Source organism: Humulus lupulus, chromosome 6 (assembly GCF_963169125.1).
Source record: "Humulus lupulus chromosome 6, drHumLupu1.1, whole genome shotgun sequence".
NCBI lineage: Eukaryota > Viridiplantae > Streptophyta > Magnoliopsida > Rosales > Cannabaceae > Humulus > Humulus lupulus.
In genome coordinates this window covers 160,173,886-160,195,027 of record NC_084798.1, presented here as the reverse complement: position 1 = coordinate 160,195,027, position 21,142 = coordinate 160,173,886, and the positions used below count along the sequence as shown (strand labels likewise).

General features: G+C 41.5%; 1 protein-coding gene across 1 annotated transcript; it reads left to right on the top strand.

Moving 5' to 3' along the window:
- The first annotated feature begins 10,336 nt into the window (after positions 1-10,336).
- On the top strand, positions 10,337-12,091 carry LOC133785613 (uncharacterized). The gene is made up of 3 exons (XM_062224832.1): positions 10,337-10,767; positions 10,897-11,129; positions 11,322-12,091. Exons 1-3 carry the CDS (start codon positions 10,337-10,339, stop codon positions 12,089-12,091), a joined length of 1,434 nt encoding a protein of 477 aa, XP_062080816.1.
- The last annotated feature ends 9,051 nt before the right edge of the window (positions 12,092-21,142 follow it).

The window sequence follows — 21,142 nt, the reverse complement described above, 5'->3', positions numbered from 1 at the left end:
ACTGTACCACCTGGTTTAGAGCATCAATTTGAGCTGAACCGCGTTTGGGATTGCTAGGGCGACTGGTGCTGGAGGAGCATACTCATCATACCTCTCGCGTCTGTCGTTGAGTACGTCCCTCAAGTCATCATCCCTGCGCCTTTGTTCGATAGCGCCCAGCCGATCAAATACGTTATGTTGTCGAGGTTGCTCCCCAGCGTTATGGCTCCCAGGCCTATTTTCTCTTGGTGGGGGGTTTCTATCTCCACCTCTTTCCTCATGCCTTCGACCAGCATTCCCCCTGTCGGAATCAGCCTCATTGTAGTCATGGCCATCCCTAAATTGCGGTCGACTATGGCGCGACCAGTTGGTCACGCTGTTTCCTCCTCTGGCTGGTATCTCTCGAGCGTTAGGGGGAGGCTTGCGTTGGTCAGTGGGTCCCCATGCATTATTATGTCGTGGGGGGTTCCTGACCGCAAAGCCTGACTCGTTATGCCTTCTGTTTGTAGAAGGGCACTGTCCCCTGCTTAGTGGATTTGGCTCATCCTCCCCTGAGCGTCTAGGGCTGCGATGAGGCTTCCCAACCCTATTCTGCCTCTGGCGCTGGGGATTGCCGTGACCAGCTTGAGAGGGTGGCTATTGCTCAGGATCTCGAATTGGGACATCATCCTGAGCAATAAGTGGCTGCTCCGGCCTTTGAGGACTTGCTGGCTGGAGCATAGGACTCGGATTAGGGGCCCATTTGCGGTGGTGCAATTGGTGGCTGATTCGGTTGAGAGGTCGGCGCAGCATGTCCTCAGGCCAACTGAATGGCTGCTTCAAGAGCGGTCGTGGCATCTCTCTGCCAACGGTCCATCTCTGCCTGCCACTCATTCAGCTCCTGATGCTGACGCTCAATCTCCCTCCACTACAGCGCTAAGGTCTCTGTTGCATTCTCCTGATTGGCCCTCAGATTGGCCAAATCATCCTGAAACACCCCCAACGTTGCCCTCAGTGTCTCAGAATCCATTTCATCTTCTTCAAAATCCAAGTGTGGTTCATTTTCAGTCACATTTGGAGGAGGAGGTTGAGATGACGCAGCGCCAGCAGCCTGTCCAACTCTCTTGGATGTCTTCGCCATTTGATCTTCACAAGGCTTTTTGATTAATCTATCAATGAAAGCACCAAAATGTTGACCCTTGATTTGGCCAACGACGCGGAGTCAAAATAATGCAAATACCAAAAAGAAATCAAGAAGGGAATCAAATGGGAAGAGAGTGACACAAGTGATTTATAGTGGTTCGGCCCCAGCTGTGTGGTAATAACCTACGTCCACTTAGTGTTCTTATTGATGTTGAATCCCAATGCAGTGATCAAAGAACTAGGGTTCTTGAGTTTCACAAGCCTCAGGAGAATTACCACTTTCAGTGGATAATCACAATATGATTTTCTCTCAAAATGCAAAGATTAAAGTCTCAGAGTTCAAAAAGTCCCTTCCTTGAGCCTTTTCACTCTTATTTATAGGCTCAAGGAGGTTACATGGGCTGACGGGCCTTAATTATCCTTAATATCAGTGTATCAAGGCAATAAAAAGGAAATATAATAAATGTAGTTATTACAAGATTGCATATCTTAATGGAAGTAAATAGAAGCATGACCAGACTGGTCGTATCTAAACGCAAGATATGATGAAGCAATAATCATCTGGTTAATAGGCGAACAACATCCCTTCACTTCAAAGTTGCCATGTGCCAACCGCGTGTGAGAAATTCTTGCCACGTCATCAGGAGCCATTTTTGGGTCAACATTCTACTAGACTCACCCCTACGGTGACTAGTAGGACTAAATCTATGATTATCGAAACTGTGGGTCTAGCTCATAAATTAAGAGATTTTGTTTTCTTATTTTGATCGAATAGTAGGTTGTTAATAGTGGTGTCCATTATTAAATGAGTTTACAACTATATATAACTAGTTGTATTTTTTGACTCTCGCCAACCTGGACAAGGATATCATAGATTAGTTAAAAACCTAAAGAAATAGAGATATGATTGCTTTGGTATTTTTTCTCATATCTTACATATTTTGGTATATGTTGTGCTATTTCTTGAAATTTGTGTGAATAGAAGTTTTATTGAGCAAATGTGATTGATTTCTATTTTATTGATAATTTATAGTTTTAAGCTAAGTAGTGTCTATGTCTACTCCCATCCTTTCTCAACTTTCGATGGAGAAATTCACTGGAGAAAACTTTCTTAATTGGAAGTAGAATATCAACATAGAGTTGATTGATGACAACTCCGAATTCATCATGATTGAGGAATCCCCAAAACGAGCACCGTGTCCGCATGTTCGTGATGGCACCGTCAGTGCTCATGATGGCACCATAATGCTTGGATAACACCGTCTCTGCACATATGTGAAGACACCATAAATGCTCGAATGGCATCATATCTGCACGTTCGTGATCAACTCAACTATGGTCTGACGCAGCTCATGAATGAGCTTCAGTATTTCGAGTCTATCATGGGTGGACCTAGTAAAGGAGGAGAAAATAAGACAACTGCTATTGCTGCTGATCCAGCTAGGCTGAAGCTAACCAAGCTTCGTCTTCGAAAGCTGGAAACAAGAGGAAAGGTTGACAAAACACCAACCCAAGCCTGCAAAGGCTGCAAAGACGAGTGCACAACCAAATGCACAGACGCCTAAGGAAGAACAAGAAACGTAAAGGTAAGTGTTTTCACTGCAAAGAGAAGGGGCATTGGAAACAGGATTGCCCCAAGTTTCTAGCAGCTAAAAACAAAGGTAATGATTATAGTTCATTTATCTTAGAAACATGTGTTTTAGAGAATGATAAATCCATTTTGATTATTGATTATGGATCTACCAACCATGTTTGCAATTCTTTACAGCTTCTTGAATAGTGGGAGGAAGTGGACGAAGGCGGCTTAAATCTTAGAGTTGGGAATGGAGCGTTCATTGCGGTCCAAGCTAGAGGAAGAGCTCGTTTGAAGTTCAGAAATAAATACTTAATTTTAAAAGATGTATTTTTTATTCCGGATTTTAGTAGAAATTTAATTTCAGTTTCGATGTTGCAATTAGAACGATTTGTTATGACTTTCACAAGTTTTAATATATCTATTTCCTTCGATGGATCACAATTGTGTATTGCATGTTTGGAAAACGGGCTTTATATTCTGCGACCTAATGAACCCCTCGCTCTTAACGATGATTTATTCAAAGTAGCTAAACCTAGGACCAATAAAGATCAAAAGACCGATAATGATAATATGACGTATTTATGGCACTTAAGACTAGGTCACATTGGCTATGATAGGATTCAAAGACTTACAAAGGATGGACCTTTGAGGGAACTCACCTTACGTAAATTACATGTCTGTGAATCTTGTCTAGAAGGCAAGCTGACCAAGCGTCCATTCTCTGCAAAGGGTGATAGGGCCAAAGAACCACTTGGTCTTGTGCATTCAGATATTTGTGGAGCTTTGAATGTACAAGCCAGGGGTGGTTTTGATTATTTCGTCACTTTCATTGACGATTACTCTAGATACTCATGTCTTTACCTAATGCATAGGAAATCAGAAACATTTTCAAAGTTTAAGGAATTCCTAAAAATGGCTCAGAACCAATTAGGTAAAACGTTAAAGATCTTGCGATCTGATAGGGGTGGAGAATATTTGGATATGCAATTCCAAGATCATTTAACTGAACTTGGGATTTTATCACAACTTACTGCCCCAGGTACTCCACAACAAAACGGTGTAGCAAAACACCGAAACAAAACTTTATTGGAAATGGTTAGATGCATGCTTAGTTATTCAACTCTACCAACTTCGTTCCTGGTTGTGAATTTATAATGGGACTAAGGGTTCCCTATTTTGTATGCTTTATGAAGGATGGTATTATGCCATGTGAATAGTAGACAAACGGACTAAGAGTGCTAGAGTTTACATTGGCACACAGGGCGTGACTCAGCCACTAGTAGCTGAGGATAGGTTATTATGCACTGAGCTCGGTTTAAGCGGACCGGAGTTAGTGGGGTTAAACAGAGGGTGCGACCTAAGGGCATCGACCCTGATTATCAAATGATTTGATTATTATGATTGATTGATGGATTTGTCATGCTGAATAGCTGAGTGTTGGTTGTTGATTCTTTGGTTATGTCTATGGACTATGTGATTAATGTGGTATGCTAAGTGTATGAACATGCTTTAAGGATTATTCAATTGTTATCATTGTTTGTACTATGATGTTATATTTTCTTGCTGGGCCTTTGCTCACGGGTGCTACGTGGTGCAGGTAAAGGCAAGGGCAAGCTTGATCAGCCCTGAATCGAAGAGCTCTAAAGGTAGAATGTACATGGTTAGCTGCTCGGCCGCCACAGTTGAGGATAAGATAGGAACAGGAGGACCATAAAAGTCTGTTTTGCCTTAGTGTGGCTAACGGTCGTTGTACTCTAAAAATTTTGTAAACTAACTTTCAAACACTGTTTCTTTTGGGATCCCCTGTGCAAAATGTTTAATTATATAAAGTGTATATTTTGAGACCAAAACCTTTTAACCCTAGTTCATTAGTGGTGTCAATGACACGTTTTTAACTAAATGACTGGATTAGCAAGTCCTGCACCTTTATAAACACACAGTGTAGCGGTCTTGGCTATCCAGGGTGTTACAGTTACCCTTCAGCCTGGCATATCCAAAACTTCCTATGAAATTTGGAAAGGGAAGCAACCAAGTGTAAGTTACTTCCATGTTTTTGGTGCAATGTATTACATTTTGCGTGATCGTGAAAATATCAGTAAATTTGACGCTAAAAGCGATGTTGGTGTTTTTCTTGGTTATTCCTTGAACAATAGAGCTTATCGTGTTTATAACATGAGAACTCAAATTGTCATGGAATCTGTTAATGTTGTTGCTAATGATGAAAAATATTTTGCAGAGTTTTCGGCAGAGCCAGAAATTGACAGATTCATTGAAAATGTGACTGATGTTGCAAGTGGTCAACCTGATGTCGCAACACACTAATCGGATGAGACAGAATCTGCGCCTGATGAATCATCTAAAGTAACTGATGAAACTATACCTGCTAATAACGGAACATAAGACCCAGTTATTATTTCAGAATCTATTAAAAAAGAACCCTCAACTAGGGTAAAGAAGAATCATCCATCAAGCCTTATTCTGGGAAACTTGGATGACAGCATAGTCACAAGGAGAAGGTAAGTAAATCTTGCTCAATTTTCTTGTTTTACCTCTTCCCTTGAACCAAAAAATATCAAAGAAGCCTTGAAAGATGAATCTTGGATCAAGGCAATGCAAGAAGAGCATGAGCAATTCTCAAGAAATGATGTGTGGACCCTGTGCCAAAACCTGATCATGTGAATGTGATTGGAACAAAATGGATTTTTAAAAATAAAAGTGATGAATTTGGCACCATTGTCAGAAACAAAGCTAGATTAGTGGCACAAGGGTACACTCAAGTCGAAGACATTGACTTTGATGAACATTCGTTCCAGTTGCTCGTCTTAAATTTATTAGGTTGTTATTAGCAATTGCTTGCTTCATGAAATTCAAATTACACCAAATGGATGTTAAGTCTGCATTTCTAAATGGTATCTTGAATGAAGAATCCTTTGTTGAACAACCTAAAGGTTTCAAAGATCCTCATTTTCCTAATCATGTGTTCAAATTAAAAAAAAAAAAAAGGCTCTCTGTGGCTTAAAACAGGCCCCACGAGCATGGTATGAAAGATTAACTCAATTTTTAGTTAACCATGGTTACAACAGAGGAGATGTAGATAAAAATCTGTTCATAAAAGAGTTTCAAAAGACATAATCATTGTTCAATTATATGTTGATGATATATTTTTGGTTCTACATCTAACTTTGAAGTGCAGAAATTTGTTCAAGAAATGAAGGAGTTTGAGATGAGCATGGTAGGCGAGTTAACTTATTTTTTAGGTTTGTAGGTCAAAAGTCAGAAGAAGGAACATTTATCTTACAAAGCAAATGTGCCAAAAATCTTGTCGAGAAGTTTGGTCTTGATTCTGCGAAATTCACCAAAACACCAATGGGCACAAATGTCAAATTGACAAAGCATGATCAAAGAGTCAAAACATATCCTACTTTGTACAAAAGTATGATTGGGAGTCTTCTCTATCTCACAACAATTCAGCCTGACATTTGCTACAGTGGGGGGGGGGGGGGGGGGGGGGGGGTTTGTGCAAGGTACCAGGGAAATCCCATGGAGTCTCATGTGCCAGCTGTAAAAAGAATAATTCACTATGTGCACAGTACACTGGAATATGGGATTTGTTACTCTAAGGAAACTAATTCTAACTTGGTGTGTATTTAGTGATGATGATTGGGCAAGTAACACTGATAATAGATAAAGCACGAGTGGAGGATGTTTTTATTTTGGCAACAACTTAGTGCCCTGGTTGAGCAAAAAGCAAAATTCTATTTTGCTTTCCACTGCTGAAGTAGAATACATTGTTGCAGGAATTTTTTGTGCACAACAATTGTGAATGAAACAAATGTTGGTTGACTATGGGTTTGAAACGGAAAACTTAACCATATACTGTGACAATACTAGTGCAATAAACATATCAAAAAATTATGTTCAACACTCATGCACAAAACACATTGATATAAGACACCATTTCATTAGAGATCTAGTTGAAAATAAAGCACCGGTATTAGAATATGTTGAGACAAAAAAACAGATTGCTGATATATTCACAAAAGCTCTTGACTCGGTTTGGTTTGATTCCCTCAAGAAATCCTTGGGGGTTTGTGTTCTTTAAACTTTGTTGTCATTATTGCTGCTGCCTTACCTCTGTGATTCTTGTTCTGTTTTTTTTTAATTCTTTGTTAACCATCAATCAATGAATAGCTCTTATAAAAGGAGAATTTACTATTTTGTCTGACTTGATTTGTGTTGTTGCAGAATCTCTGGCTTGGAATAAATTCGGAACCTCCTTAATATATTTCAATGAATTAATATGGGTAAAAATGAGTATTTTATTTTCATTAAAGTTTCTCTTATTAGGCTTCATTCTAGAATAGAGCTACCTACATTGATGTGTGAAAGCCAACCTAGAGTAAGTTTGAACCATGTAATTGGGAATTATGTGGAGGATACACTACCATTGAAAAGGGCTACCATCACTGTAACGACCCAAAATTGCTAATAGGGCTTAGTGCCTTGACTAGCGTGCTGGGAGGGGATAATTGGATATATGCATGTTTAATTGGTTAAATGCATCACTATGTGGTATGCATGATTAATATGATTATGTGAGTATGTTATATGCATGTTTATGAGTATTAAATATGCTTGTGGGCCCTTTAAGGGAATATTTGTAATTTTGGCCCGTTAAGGGCATAAATGTGATTTTATGTGATATATGGTTGAGACCACATGATTACGTTGATATATTTGCAGTATATGGCTCGAGACGGTCCTAGTGAGCGGATTAGCGAAATAGTCACAGCAGGGTTTAATACCCGGCTCGGGAGGAGACTGAGGGTATTTTGGGAATTTAGAGAATGTTTTGGGTTTTATTGGGTAATGAATAAATATTTGGTAATTAATTATACGTGACGGGGTTAATTGGTTAATCGTAGGAACATTTGAGGAATTAGCGGGAATCAGGGGAAAATGACCATTCTACCCTTGGGGGTAAATTAAGGGTTGGGTTAGTGATAAGGGGCAGTTTGGTCTTTTCTAATTAAGTTATATATTCAGTAGAACTCTAAGGGGGCAACCAAAAGGTAGTGAAAACTCACAGCTCTCTCTCATCTCTCTCACTGACGATTCTCTCTCCCTCTCCTATACTTGGAAGCTTAGGGGAAATTCAAACTTGAAGAAGAAAGACTTGGGCTAAGTTGGGAAAGGGTGGACTTGAAGCTTAGGAGGTCGGGAATTTAGAGCTGGTAGAAGGCAGAAAGCTTGTGAGGATTCAAGCAACAATTGAGGTAAGGTCTTGTCTCTGTTTTGCTAGAAAATCTAGATCATTAGGTTGGAATTGAATTGTGTTTTGGGTGATGAATTACTATTGAATTGGGGTAATGGCTTTAGTATGATTCTTGAGGTTTTGTGTTTAAAATATGTGATTAAGAGTCCTAGGCTCGTAACTAAGCTTGGTTTTGGTTAGGAGGCTTGTTAAGATTGAATTATGGGAATTTGGTTGGGGAGAATGTTGAGGAAACCCATAAAATTCTGGGTTCGTGGGGGCGCGTCGCGACCCAGCTCATGGTCGTTGTGGCCTGCATGCCCAGAATTCCCTGAGAGGGCTCTCTGTCTTGAAGGCACGTCACGACCCTAGGGGGAAAGTCATGCCCGCCTCCCCCAGATGCATGGGGTTGTGTCTCTGTTTTGAGGGCGCGCCGAGACCCTTATGGCCAGGTCACGGCCTGCCTAGGGAACTTTGACCTAGATTAGTTTTTAGGCTTAGGGAGGCTTGGGAATTTAAACCTAAGTGCTCGAGATGATTTCTACTGCCCGGTATAGTAGAAATTGAGGTCCCGGAGGCTAGCTATTGTTTCCTGAGTATTTATTTGGATTAGAAATTGATGGTTACCCATTGATACTGTGACTAGGTTTATCGCTAAGGCTCAAGACTGAGGATCGTTCTCGAGACCGTTCTTAATTCTTCGCTCGATATTTGAGGTAAGAAAATTGCACCCATGTGGTTGTGTTGGGGACTAAGGTTCCCTGTATCTAGATATTTGTGTTATGTAACTGTATTATTATTATTATTATAATGTGAAATGTTAAAGTACGGCCTAAGGGAGCCAGGGCTGACGATTAGCACATTGGACGCAGCTTGGCCACTGTGAGCTGGGGTCAGTTAAATAAACAATGGACTCCGCCTAAGCGAGCCGGAGTCAGCTTAGTAAACAGAGGGCTTGGCCTAAGGTTGCCGACCTTGGACATTTATATTATTGGTTAAAATATATTCTTGAAAATACAGGTTTACTGTTATTAGCTTGATGCTTATATTCTGTTGAATTTCTAAATGTCTGTACTAAGATTGATTGGATGCTACTACTGTTTATGTGTCTGTTGTTTATGGTTTTCTTGCTGGGCCTTGGCTCACAGGTGCAATGTGGTGCAAGTAAAGGAAAAGGAAAGTTGGACCAACCATGAGTTGGAGAGCTCTGGGGGCGGAGTGTAAATAGTCAGCTGCTCGACCGCCACGGCCAAGGGAAAGTACAGTGACAAAGGCCTAAAACTTGTATTTTTTTCATTAGAGTGGCTGACGTTTGTATTAAACTTTTGAGGATTGTAAATTGTCACTTAAACCTTGTTTTTTTTTTTTTTGGATCTCATGTACCAAACATCTGTTTTAGTAAAATTAACCGTTTACAATCAAAATCTTTTAACCCTAACCTGATAGTTGATTTTAGGAACACATTATTATTCAAACGACTTGATTAGCAAGTCTTGCACTATTTTCAAATACACAGTGTAACGGTCTTGGTTATCCAGAGCGCTACAATCAGTGTACTCTGATAGCGTCCATAATGGTTACAAAAAAAAATTGAAAAAGGGTGTAATTGCCAAAAATGGTAATGATCCCTCAGAAAAATGTGAATTCAAGAAAATTCCACAATAGGACAATGTGGTTTTGCTTACACTGCACACACACTAATGTCTGATAAATGAAACAAACAATTTTTTTGTCTCGTACCCTTATTTATTTTTTCCTAATATACTATGTGACTGATTGAAACGCCCTGGATAACCAAGACAGTTACACTGTGTATTTGAAATAGTGCAAGACTTGCTAATCAAGTTATTTGAATAAAAATGTGATCCTAAGGTCAATCATCAGGTTAGGGTTAAAGATTTTAAACATAAACGGTTAATTTTTATTAAAATGGATGTTTAATACATGGGATTCCAAAAACAGGGTATAAGTGATAATTTACAGTTCTCAAAACTTTTATACAACTAAAACCCACTCTAATGGAAAAATACAAATTTTAAGGTTCTTTCCCTGTACTTTCCCTCAACTATGGCAGACGATCAGCTAGCAATGTACACCTCGCCCCCAGAGCTCTTCCACTCATGGCTGGTCCAGCTTCCCTTTACCTTTACCTGCACCATGAAGCACCCGTGAGCCAAGGCTCAGCAAAAAAACCCAAAAAAATAGCAGACACATGTAGTAATAATGGTATTCGATCAAGCTTAACTCATTCAATTCAACTATAAAACAAAATACTAATAATAAACTAATCAATGATAAACAAATAATTTCAAGCTCACAAATATTCATGGTTGGGACCAAAGCTAACACTGTTTTATTATAGGCCCATAGCTTGCTGCAACACTCTTTATATATGCATTTCTAAAATGCTTTGCAGTAGACTTTCAGAAGTTCTTCCTTGTCTAATTAGTCATAACCAGGGAGCTTTTATTAAAGGGAGATCACTAGCTCACAATATCCTAATTTTTCAAGATTTGATTAAGAATTACAATAGGAAGAACACCTCCTTGAGATGTGTTTTGAAGACCGATCTTAGCAAGGCTTACGATACAGTTGACTGGGGTTTCTTGGAAAGATTACTAATCAGTTTTCGGTTTCCCACCAGATTCATAAACTGGGTTATGGTTTGTCTCAGAGGTACTTCATATGTTCTTATGATGAATGGGAGACTGCAGGGGGGTTTTCAAGGGGTTAAGGGGCTTCGTCAAGGGGACCCTATATCACCATTACTGTTCGTTTTAGTAATGGAATACCTCTCTCGGCTGCTTCAACTTGGAGCTAAGCAGCCTGCTTTTCGGTTCCACCCAATGTGTAAAAGTCTCAAGATCATCAACTTATGCTTTGTTGATGATTTAGTGATCTTTTGCAAAGCTAACTGTGGCTCTGTTTAGATTATAAAACAGGTGTTTGATGATTTTTGCAACAGTTCTGGTATGAAGGCCAATCTCAGTAAGTCACAAGTGTTTTTTGGAGGCATATCTGCTCAAGATAAGGCTCAGTTACAGAAGGTTCTTCAACTTGAGGAAGGCTCATTCCCTCTCAAATATCTTGGGATTCCTATGCGACCTACTAAATGGAAAGAGGCTGACTGTGGTGAAATTCTGAAAAAAATTAAGCTTAGGCTTCACACTTGGTCTAGCAGGCATTTATCTTATGCAGGTAAGGTTCAGCTTATTTCCTTAGTTCTCTTGGGGCTGCGCAACTATTGGATGAATATTTTCTTATTGCCTCAGAATATAATAAAAGAAGTTGATAAACTTTGTATGTGGTTTCTTTGGGGCAACAATGGTTCCAGGAGTAACTTTCATCTCACTTCCTGATCTAAAGTTTGTTTGCCTAAATCATTTGGAGGTTTGGGTTTTGGTGAAGGAACTAAATGGAACAAGGCCATGCTTGGGAAATATCTCTGGGCAATTAGCCATCAACAGGAGGCTTTATGGGTGAAATGGATTCATTCCGTGTACTTAAAAGGGCAAGATTTCTGGCTTTACCAACTTAAGGCTGATACAAGTTGGTACTGGAAAAAAGTTTTCCAATTGAGAAGCTTGTTTACTCAGGAGGATATTGATAAAGCTAGTAGTCAAGGGAAGTTTAAAATTGGGTTGTTGTATGCTAGTCTTATTCACCAAGCTCCTGTCAAATACCATCAATTTTTATGGAGCCGAATGAGTGTTCCCAAGCATAAATTCATCACTTGGCAAGCTATAAACTCTAAGCTCTTAACTAGAGATCATCTTCTTCGAGTTTTTCTGATTCTTGAATCGACTCTTTGCCCGGTTTGTGAGCTAATTGATGAGAGCCATAGCCACTTGTTTTTTGACTGTATATTTTCCCAGCAGGTGGTTCGGCTTGTTCAGGATTGGGTTAGATGTAATTGGCCTCTTTTTTTCTCTGCCTGGACTGGTTGGATTGAAGACATGAGGAGGGGAGTTCGTGCCTCGTTAGTGGCGGCTGTATTCTCAGCCACAGTTTATTATCTTTGGCATAATAGGAACATTTGTTTTATTCATCATTATTCTCTTAGTGTTAAAGCTGTGATTGATATGATCAAAAAAGACATTATGTATAGGCTTAGTTGTTTTTCTCATAAGAATCTGAGAGGCTTTGAGCTTAGTTTTTGAGGTTGGGTGCCTTGTGTTTTTTGTAGCTGAGTTTGGTCCTTTTGGACTGTGTTGAGGGTGTTTTTGGTTTATGATTAATGAAATATATCTTTCTTGATAAAAAAAAAATATATATTCATGGTTGACACACTTAGGCCAAGCCCTTTGTTGATCTCGCTAACCAGGGCTTGCTTAGGTCGAGCTGCGCTCAGTACGCTTACCGTCCGCCCCGACTCTCTTAGGTCGTTTATTCACATACTTCACATCAATCTTACAAACACATAGTATAAGCATTCAATAATTGGGAATCTCAATCCCGTTCACAACCACACAAGGGTATCGTTTTCTTACCTCGAATCCCGAGCGAAGAATACAAAACGGTCCCGAGCATGATCCTCAGTCTTGAGCCTTAGCGATAAACCTAGTCACAGTATCAATGGGTAATCATCAATTCTAAATCCAAATAAATACTTAAACAACAATAGCTAGCCTCCAGGACCTCGATTTCTACTAAACCGGGTAGTAGAAATTGTCTCAGGCGTTTAGATTCGAATTCCCGAGCCTCCCCGAGCCTTAAACCCCATTTCCCTTAATTCCCAATTTAGGGTTGCGACCCACCCCTTGGACAGAGGCTCAATCCTCACTGATGGGGGGACATAGGCCGCGACTTTCCCTCCTCCGAGTCGCGGTGTGCCTGACGAACAGAGGCTCCCAACTTCAAAAATTGATGCGGGTCGCGACACCTGAAGAACAGGGCCGCGACCCAAGCCCCTAAACCTAGAAAAATTACCTTTTCTCAGCATTTTACAACAATTCCTACCCCAAATTTTCATCTCAATCCAGCAACCAAACCAGAATTTAAGGCCAGAATTCCCATCCCTTTGGTCTAAACATTATACCCAACTCATAACCAATTCTTACTCTTATTCAACACTCCAATTCAACCCAAAACCAGCCAACAAAACTAAGCCTCATGCAAACTCAAATCTTAACATGGTTCAACAGAATTTTCAACATGCTCCGTACGAATTTCTTACCTCAATTACAGCTTACACCCTCAGCACTACTCTGACCAATTCCAGCTTAGTTTCCTCCAAACTCCCAGCTCATTTTCCCAGCTTAGTCTCCTTCAATTCTCCAAGTTTCATCTAAGTTTTAGAGAGAGTGAGAGAGAGAACATGTAGGGGGTGGGGAAGAGAATTCTGGTTTATTTCCTAAGCCTTCTGAGTATATCCTACCCCACAAAAGACTATTTTGCCCCTTCAGCTTATTCGTCCTCAAGTTGTCTCTAGGGGTAAAAGGGTCATTCCGCTCCCGGTTCCCGCTAATTCGTCAAGTGTTCCTAAAATTAACCCCGTCATGTCCAATTAATTACCGCATACTTATTCAATATCTAATAAATCCCCAAAATATCCTCTAAATTCCCAAAAAAAAATACCCCCAGGCACCCCCGAGCTTGGTATTTTAAACCCCGCTGTGACTATTTCGCTAATCCACTCACTAGGACCGTCTCGAGCCATATGCCACAAATATATATTACATGATAATGTGGTCTCGACTATATATCACATAAAATCACATTTATGCCCTAAACGAGCCAAAATTACAAATATGCCCTTATGAACAATAAAGGGCCCACATGCATATTTAATAATCATAAACATGCATATAATATACTCACATAATCATATTAATCATGCATGTCACCTATTCACGCATTTAACCAATTAAACACATATATAACCAATTATGCCCTCCTGGCACGCTAATCAAGGCACTAAGCCCTATTAGCAATTTTGGGTCGTTACAACTATCCCCTCCTACTGAGAATTTCGTCCTCAAAATTTATCTGAATAACTCGGGATACTGATCCTGCATAACTGACTCAAGCTCCCTAGTCGTTTCCTCGATCTTGTTATTCCTCCACAACACTTTGACTAGAGGAATTGTCTTGTTCCGTATAACCTTGTCTTTCCTGTCTAGGACCTAAACTGGTCGCTCCTCATATGACAAATATGTATGCAACTCCAAATATTCATACCTCAACACATGAGTCGTATCTGAGACGCACTTCTGAAGCATAAAAATGTGAAGTACATCGTGAACTCCCGATAATGACGGTGGCAGTGCCAACCTGTAGGCCACTAGCCCGATCCTCTCCAGGATCTCAAAAGGTGTAGCGACCCAAATTTGCTAATAAGGCTTGGAGCCTTGATTAGTGTGCCTGGTGGAAAATAATTGTTATACTGTATTAATTTATGTGAATTTAATGAATATATGGTTAGAATGCATGTTTAGGTGATTAAATGTGCATGTGGGCCCCATTTGGTTGTAAGGGGCATAATGGTAATTTTAGCCCGTTGAGGGCATAAATGTTATATATGTGATATTTTTGATATAATGGTGATATATTTGTGATGCACGTACCGAGACGGTCCTAGAGAGCTATTTCGCTAAAAGTCACAACGAGATTAAATACCCGGCTCGGGAGGAGCCTAGGGGTATTTCGGGAATATTATAAATTTAGTTGGGGACTTTTAATTAATGGTTAATGGCATTGTAGTAGCTTGGGTAACCATAGGTAACCATTGAGGATAGTTACTCTAGGTGAGAAAATGGTAAGTTTGTAAGAAGATAGGAAAGGTCTAAGTTGCCCTTGAGGATTAGTTAGAATATGGGTTAGATGGAAGGGCAAATGGGTCTTTTGGCTGGGATTTAGATAACTATGGCTGAGTGGGAAAGCTATTCACATTTTCTACACTTAGACAAATTCATCTCTTGCTGAAAGTTAAGGAAGAGTTAAGAAGCAAGAAGGAAAGGAAGGAAGGGCAAATCTCTTGGGATCAAGAAAGGGGTTTAGGGCTGAGATTAGAGCAATTGAATTCAAGATTTAGCTCGAGGGTGTGTTAATCACAGAGGTAAGAAATTCATCCATGGTTTTTCTTTAAAGTTTAAGCTTGTTTTGAGGATTTGAGAATGAGGGTTGAAGCTGAATTTGCAACTTGTTGTTTGTGAGAATTTAGCTGGGAATCAAAGGGATTTAGCTTGGAGTTGGAGTAGGAAGAAGCTCAAGGTCGAATTCCATCTTGAGGTACGAATTTCATGCATATTTGAAAGTTATTTCTGGTTTAGTTTAAGAATTCTGAAGGCTGGTTTAAACTTTGCAAGGGCTAGTTTAAGTTTTGAGAATTTTGAACCACTAAGTGATTCTTGAGTTTGATTGTGTATCTAGGCCTGTTGTTGATGTTTATAAGTTGTTAGATGGCTTATTTGGGGTTTTGAACTGAATTTGGGACTTAGGTAAGTCTTGGTAATGATTTGGGAGTGTTTTGGCTCGGGGAAAACGTTTGGAGAAACCCAGATTTCTGGGTTTGTGAAGGGGCGCCGCAGCCCTGTTCTTCTGCGCCGCGGCGCTAGGTTGCATCAGGGAAGGGAGCCACGCTGGTCGCCGCAGCCCTTAAGGGCTAGTGCCGTGGTGCTAGGCCATTTCTGGGCAGGGGGAAATTTCAGTTTTTAGGCTTTTGCCCAAGGGGCTCGGGGGACGCTTCCGCCACCTCGTGTGGGGATCCAGGAGGTCCCGAGAGCTCGGGATTGGTTCTAGAAGATGTTTTTAAATCGATTAGTAATGGGAGTGTTATTTGTGTGTTGTGACTAGATTCTCAGTGAGGCTCGGATTAGAGGACCGTGCTCGAGGGTTCAGTGCTCAAGAAGCTCGGGACACAAGTAAGAAAGCTGCTGTACCCATAGAGCAAGGCAAGGCCCCATAGTTATGTTGCAGGGCACAACCCTATATGATTATGTGTTGGGTGTAGCCCATTGATTATGTTAGTATATGTTTAAGTTATGTTTTAATTATGCTGTGTATGCATATATGTGAATGATCGACAAAGGTCGGGAACGGCAAGGGGCCGGGAGCAGGGTTTAGCACGCAGAGTGCGAGCTGCCAGGGTAGGACCCTGAAGGATACCTAGGATATCCTTACGGTGTAGACCGCAACTCAGGGCCTGGTAAAGCGCTTGAGACGGCATGGCCGTATGTGTTTAGCTTGTTGGCAAATTGGTTATATGCTAAGTGGTTCATATGTGTATGTTATCTGTTTATGTAGAGTTTTCTTGCTCGGCTTCAGCTCACGGGTGCTCTGTGGTGCAGGTAAGGGCAAGGAAAAAGTCAACCGACCATGAGTATGGAGAGCGTGACGCAGCGCGTACATGTCTGGTCTGCCTAGCTGCTACAGCCAGGGGTATTTTTGGAAGTTGTTTGTAAAGAACCCTATTTTGTCGTATAGTCGACTTAAAGTATATTTTGAGTTGTAAATATTTATGAACAGTGTTTTGGGATCCCTAATGCTAAACATTTTATGATTTTTCAGTAATGAAGTTATTTTCAAAGTTTATGACTCTGTTTGTGGTTTGATTACACATTTGTCTTAAAACATCGATTAGCGAGTTAAAAGCACGTTTTAAACCTACTTAGTAACGGCTCTAAGGAGGTAAGGCTTTACAAAAGGTTCGATGAATCTTGGGCTCAGCTTGCCCTTCTTCCCAAACCTCCTCACCCCTCGCAGTGGTGACACTCGTAGAAACACGTGGTCTCCCACCTAGAACTCCACATCCCTACGCTTAGGATCAGCGTAGCTTTTCTGTCTGCTCTGTGAAGTGAGCATTCGAACTCGAATCTTCTCAATAGCTTCATTAGTCTTCTGAACCAACTCCGGTTCCAAATACTTCCTCTCACCCATCTCATCCCAATGAATGGACGATCTACACCATCTTCCATATAACATCTCATATGGGGCCACCCCAATCGTTGAATGATAATTGTTGTTATATGAAAACTCAATCAATGATTGATACTTACTCCAAGACCCCTCAAAGTCCAACACACATGCCTGAAGCATGTCTTCCAATACATGAATGGTCCTCTTAGACTGTCATTTGTCTAAGGATGAAAGGTTGTACTGAACTTCAACTAAGTCCCTATAGCCTTCTACAAACCACCCCAAAACTTGGAGGTAAATATGAGATCCCGATTTGATACTATAGACTTAGGAACCCCATGGAGAAAATCTCCCTCACATAAAACTCCGCGTACTAATCCACAGTATAGGTCATTTTCACTGGCAGAAAGTGAGCTGACTTGGTGTATCTGTCTGCTATCACCCACACTGAGTCATGTAGCCCCACTGTCCTGGGTAAACCTCCCAAAAAATCCATAGTGATGTCTTCCTACTTCCATTCGCGAATACACAAAGGTTGTAGCAACCCCGCTGGTCGCTGATGCTTAGCCTTCACCTGCTGACAGGTCAAACACTTAGCCACGTACTCCACTACATCCTTCTTCATCCCAGGCCACCAATATAAAGTCTATAGATCATCATACATCTTCGTGGTGCCTGGATGGAGTGAGTATGGTGTAGTATTAGATTCATCAAGTATTTCTTGTCTAATTCCCACATCTGTCTAGACACAAATCCGAACCTTATATCGTAGTAAACCTGCCTCTGAAATAGAATAATCCTTGGGCACTCAAGCTAGGACATTCCCTCTAACCTCTTGCAACAGTGCATCATCCAACTGACCCTCTCTTATCCTCTCTAGAAGGGTCGATTGTAGAGTGATATTGGCCAACCGGCCCACCACCAGCTCTATCCTCGCTCTACCCATCTCCTCTGCCAACTCCTTTGATATCTGTACAGAGCTAAATAATTGCCCTGGGCCCCTCAAACTCAACGCAACCACCACCACATTGGCTTTCCCTAGGTGGTAAAGGATATCAAAATCATAGTCCTTCACCAACTCTAGCCAACGCCTCTACCTCATATTCAAATCCTTCTGGGTGAAGAAATACTTTAAGCTCTTATGATCAGTGTATATCTCACACTTTTCACCATACAAGTAATGTTGCCAAACTTTCAGTACGAATACCACCGCTGCCAATTCTAGATCATGGGTAGGGTACCGCTGCTCATACTCCTTCAGTTGTCGTGACGCATAGGCAATAACCTTCTCATTTTGCATCAACACACATCCCAATCCCAACCTCAATGCGTCACAATATACCACAAACTTCCCTCCCTCCGAAGGAAGACTTAACACAAGAGCAGTAATCAACCATCGCTTCAATTCCTGGAAGTTATTCTCACACTTATCTGACCAGGTGAACTTCAGATTCTTCCGTGTCAATTCTGTCATTAGGGTAGCAATTTTCGAGAACCCTTCCACAAACTGTCTGTAATATCTTACTATTCCAAGGAAGTTCCTAATCTCTGAGGCGTTCCCTGCCCTCGGCCAATCTCTCACTGCCTTTACCTTAGCTGGATCCACCTTAATCTCATCTTCATCAACAATGTATCCAAGGAATGTTACTACTTGTAACCAGAACTCGCACTTCTTAAACTTGGCATACAACCGGTGCTCTATCAATCTCTGCAATACCTGACGGAGATGCTGCTCATGCTCTGCCTCTGAACTAGAGAAACCAAGATTTCGTCGATGAAGACAATCACAAATTGATCCAAGAAGTCCTTGACACACCCTGTTCATCAGGTCCATGAATGATGCTGGGGCATTGGTCAAACCAAACGACATGACCAAGAACTCATAATGCCCATACCTCTTTCGGAAGGTCGTCTACGGTATATCCTCGTCCTTGATCCTCAGCTGGTGATAACCATATCGGAGATCAATCTTCGAGAATACCGTCTTTCCCTGTAGATGATCGAACAGGACATCATTCCTTGGTAAGGAGTACTTATTCTTGATAGTCAACTTGTTCAACTCCCTGTAGTCTATACACATTCTCAGAGTCCCATCCTTCTTCTTCACAAACAAAACCGGAGCACCCCATGGCGAGAAGCTAGGTCTGATAAACCCCAAATCAAGAAATTCTTGCAACCGTATCTTCAATTCTTTTAGTTCCGTTGGAGTCATCCTATATGGTGCCCTCGACACTGGCTCTGAACCCGGAGCTAACTCAATGACGAACTGAATCTCTTTGTGCGGTGGCAATTCTGGTAAATCTTTAGGGAACACAACCAAAAGCTCACATACCAATCTAGTCTCTCCCGGCCTCGCTGGCACCACTCTGGTGGTATCTACCACGATAGCTAGGAAACCTATACATCCTCCCTGTAACAGGTCCCTAGCCATCAATGTTGATATCATGGGTATGCGGGGTCCCTGCACAGCTCCCACAAAAACAAAGGGGTCCTCTCCCTCATGCTCAAAAGTCACCATCATCTTCCTACAATCAATAGTGGCTCCATATCTGACCAGCCAATCCATCCCTAAAATCATATCAAAGTCATCCATACCCAACTCGATCAAATCTACTGATAGTTCCCTACTATCTACCATCACTGGCAGTGCTCTAACCCATCTCCTAGAAACTACCAGTTCCCCTGTATGCAGTATAGTCCCAAACCCCACAGTATACTACTCACTAGGTTTACACAATCTATCAATTACCTTACTAGAAATAAATGAATGTGTAGCACCGGAGTCAATCAATACAGTATATGAAGAGCCAGTGCTAGAAAGCTGACTTGTCACTACTAAGGGACTAGCCTCGACCTCCGCCTGCGTCAAGGTGAACACTCGAGCTGGAGTCAAGCTGTCCACCTTCCTTGGTTCCTCTTTCTTCGCTGGTGAGCAGTCCTTCTTGAGGTGTCCCACCACCCCGCACAAGTAGCAAGCATTTGCCAAACATTTGCCCAGATGGCGCTTCCTGCATCTCGTGCACTCTGGATAACTTATCCATGTCTCACCGCCTCCCTGGCGGCCACCTTGAACACCCCGACCCCTCCTATCAGAACCATCAGTGGTCGAAGTGTTAGGGGTCTTCCTCTTAAGATCACTGGGGCCTCTGCCCCTACCAAACCCTGTGGATGGAGGCACCACCCTGCGAACATCCCGTCTCGCAACGTTCTCCCTCCAGATCTTGTTTTCCGCCTCTTCAGCAGTAAGAGACTTCTCAATAGCCTTGGCATAAGTCATCGGCCCAAGTACCAATGTAATCCTCACATCCTGGGCTATCATGGCATTAAGCCCCCGGATGAACCTATCCTATTTGGTCGCATCTGTAGGCAATAAGTCTAATGCAAACTTTGTTAGCCTATCAAACTTTAGGGCATACTCTGTAACTGTCGTGCTGCCCTATACCAGCCCTGTGAATTCATTCACCTTCGCTGCCCTTATGGCAACATTGTAGTACTTTTGGTTGAACAGATCTCCGAACCCATTCAAACTCAAAGTAAAAATATCCATGGTCTGTGATGCCACCTCCCACCAAAGACGGGCATCCTACCTAAGCATAAAGGTGGCATAGGCCACCCTGTCATTACCTTCCACCCTCATAAAATCAAGGATGGAGGTAATCATACTCATCCACTACTCAACCTTCAGTGGATCTAGTGCTCCCTCAAAAGTTGGAGGATATTTTCTCTTGAACCGCTCATAAAGTGGCTCCCACCTGTTCCCAACCTCAGGTGGCTGTACAACTAGTGCCACAACATGTGGCATAATAGGTGCAACACTCCCTGACGAAGCATGTTGTCTCAAAAGACAGATCTGCTCTTCTTGATTTTGTAACCGGGCTTGCATATCAGCAAGTATCTGCTGCCAGTTCTCAGGGACTGGTGGAGGGTTTTGGCCCTGATCATCATCTCTAGTCTTAGACCCTATGCCGGCTAGTCGTATTGATCACCTTGGACGCATAGCTATCCAAGTTTATCCGCAATGGCAGTCAGGAAATGATGACAGGTTAACAGTCTTTCCATAGTCCACCATTGAAACTCAACCAACCATAAGCAATCAAGATCAAACAATCATTTAAATATTCATTCACATGTAGCAGCAATGCTAATAAGCATGCCTCATCACAATCACACAGCAGTCAAGGGCCAGACCCTATCAGTATCTCATGTTCCATATATATCATGCAATAAAGCATTTATATTTCATTAGGACATTTAGGCATATAATCACATATATGCAGTTACCAAACCCTGAGTCGAGCTTATCTTTAGCAGCGAGTATACATGCCCAGCCAGTCTTCAGGAACTTTTAAACCTAG

Bases quoted from the DNA above. Each gene is read 5' to 3' on its own strand.
- LOC133785613 (XM_062224832.1), top strand. From the start codon at position 10,337: ATGCTTTGCAGTAGACTTTCAGAAGTTCTTCCTTGTCTAATTAGTCAT. The intron at 10,768-10,896 runs GTTCCACCCAAT...TTTTTGCAACAG, and splicing joins GCTAAGCAGCCTGCTTTTCG to TTCTGGTATGAAGGCCAATC. The intron at 11,130-11,321 runs GTAAGGTTCAGC...AATCATTTGGAG, and splicing joins CAGGCATTTATCTTATGCAG to GTTTGGGTTTTGGTGAAGGA.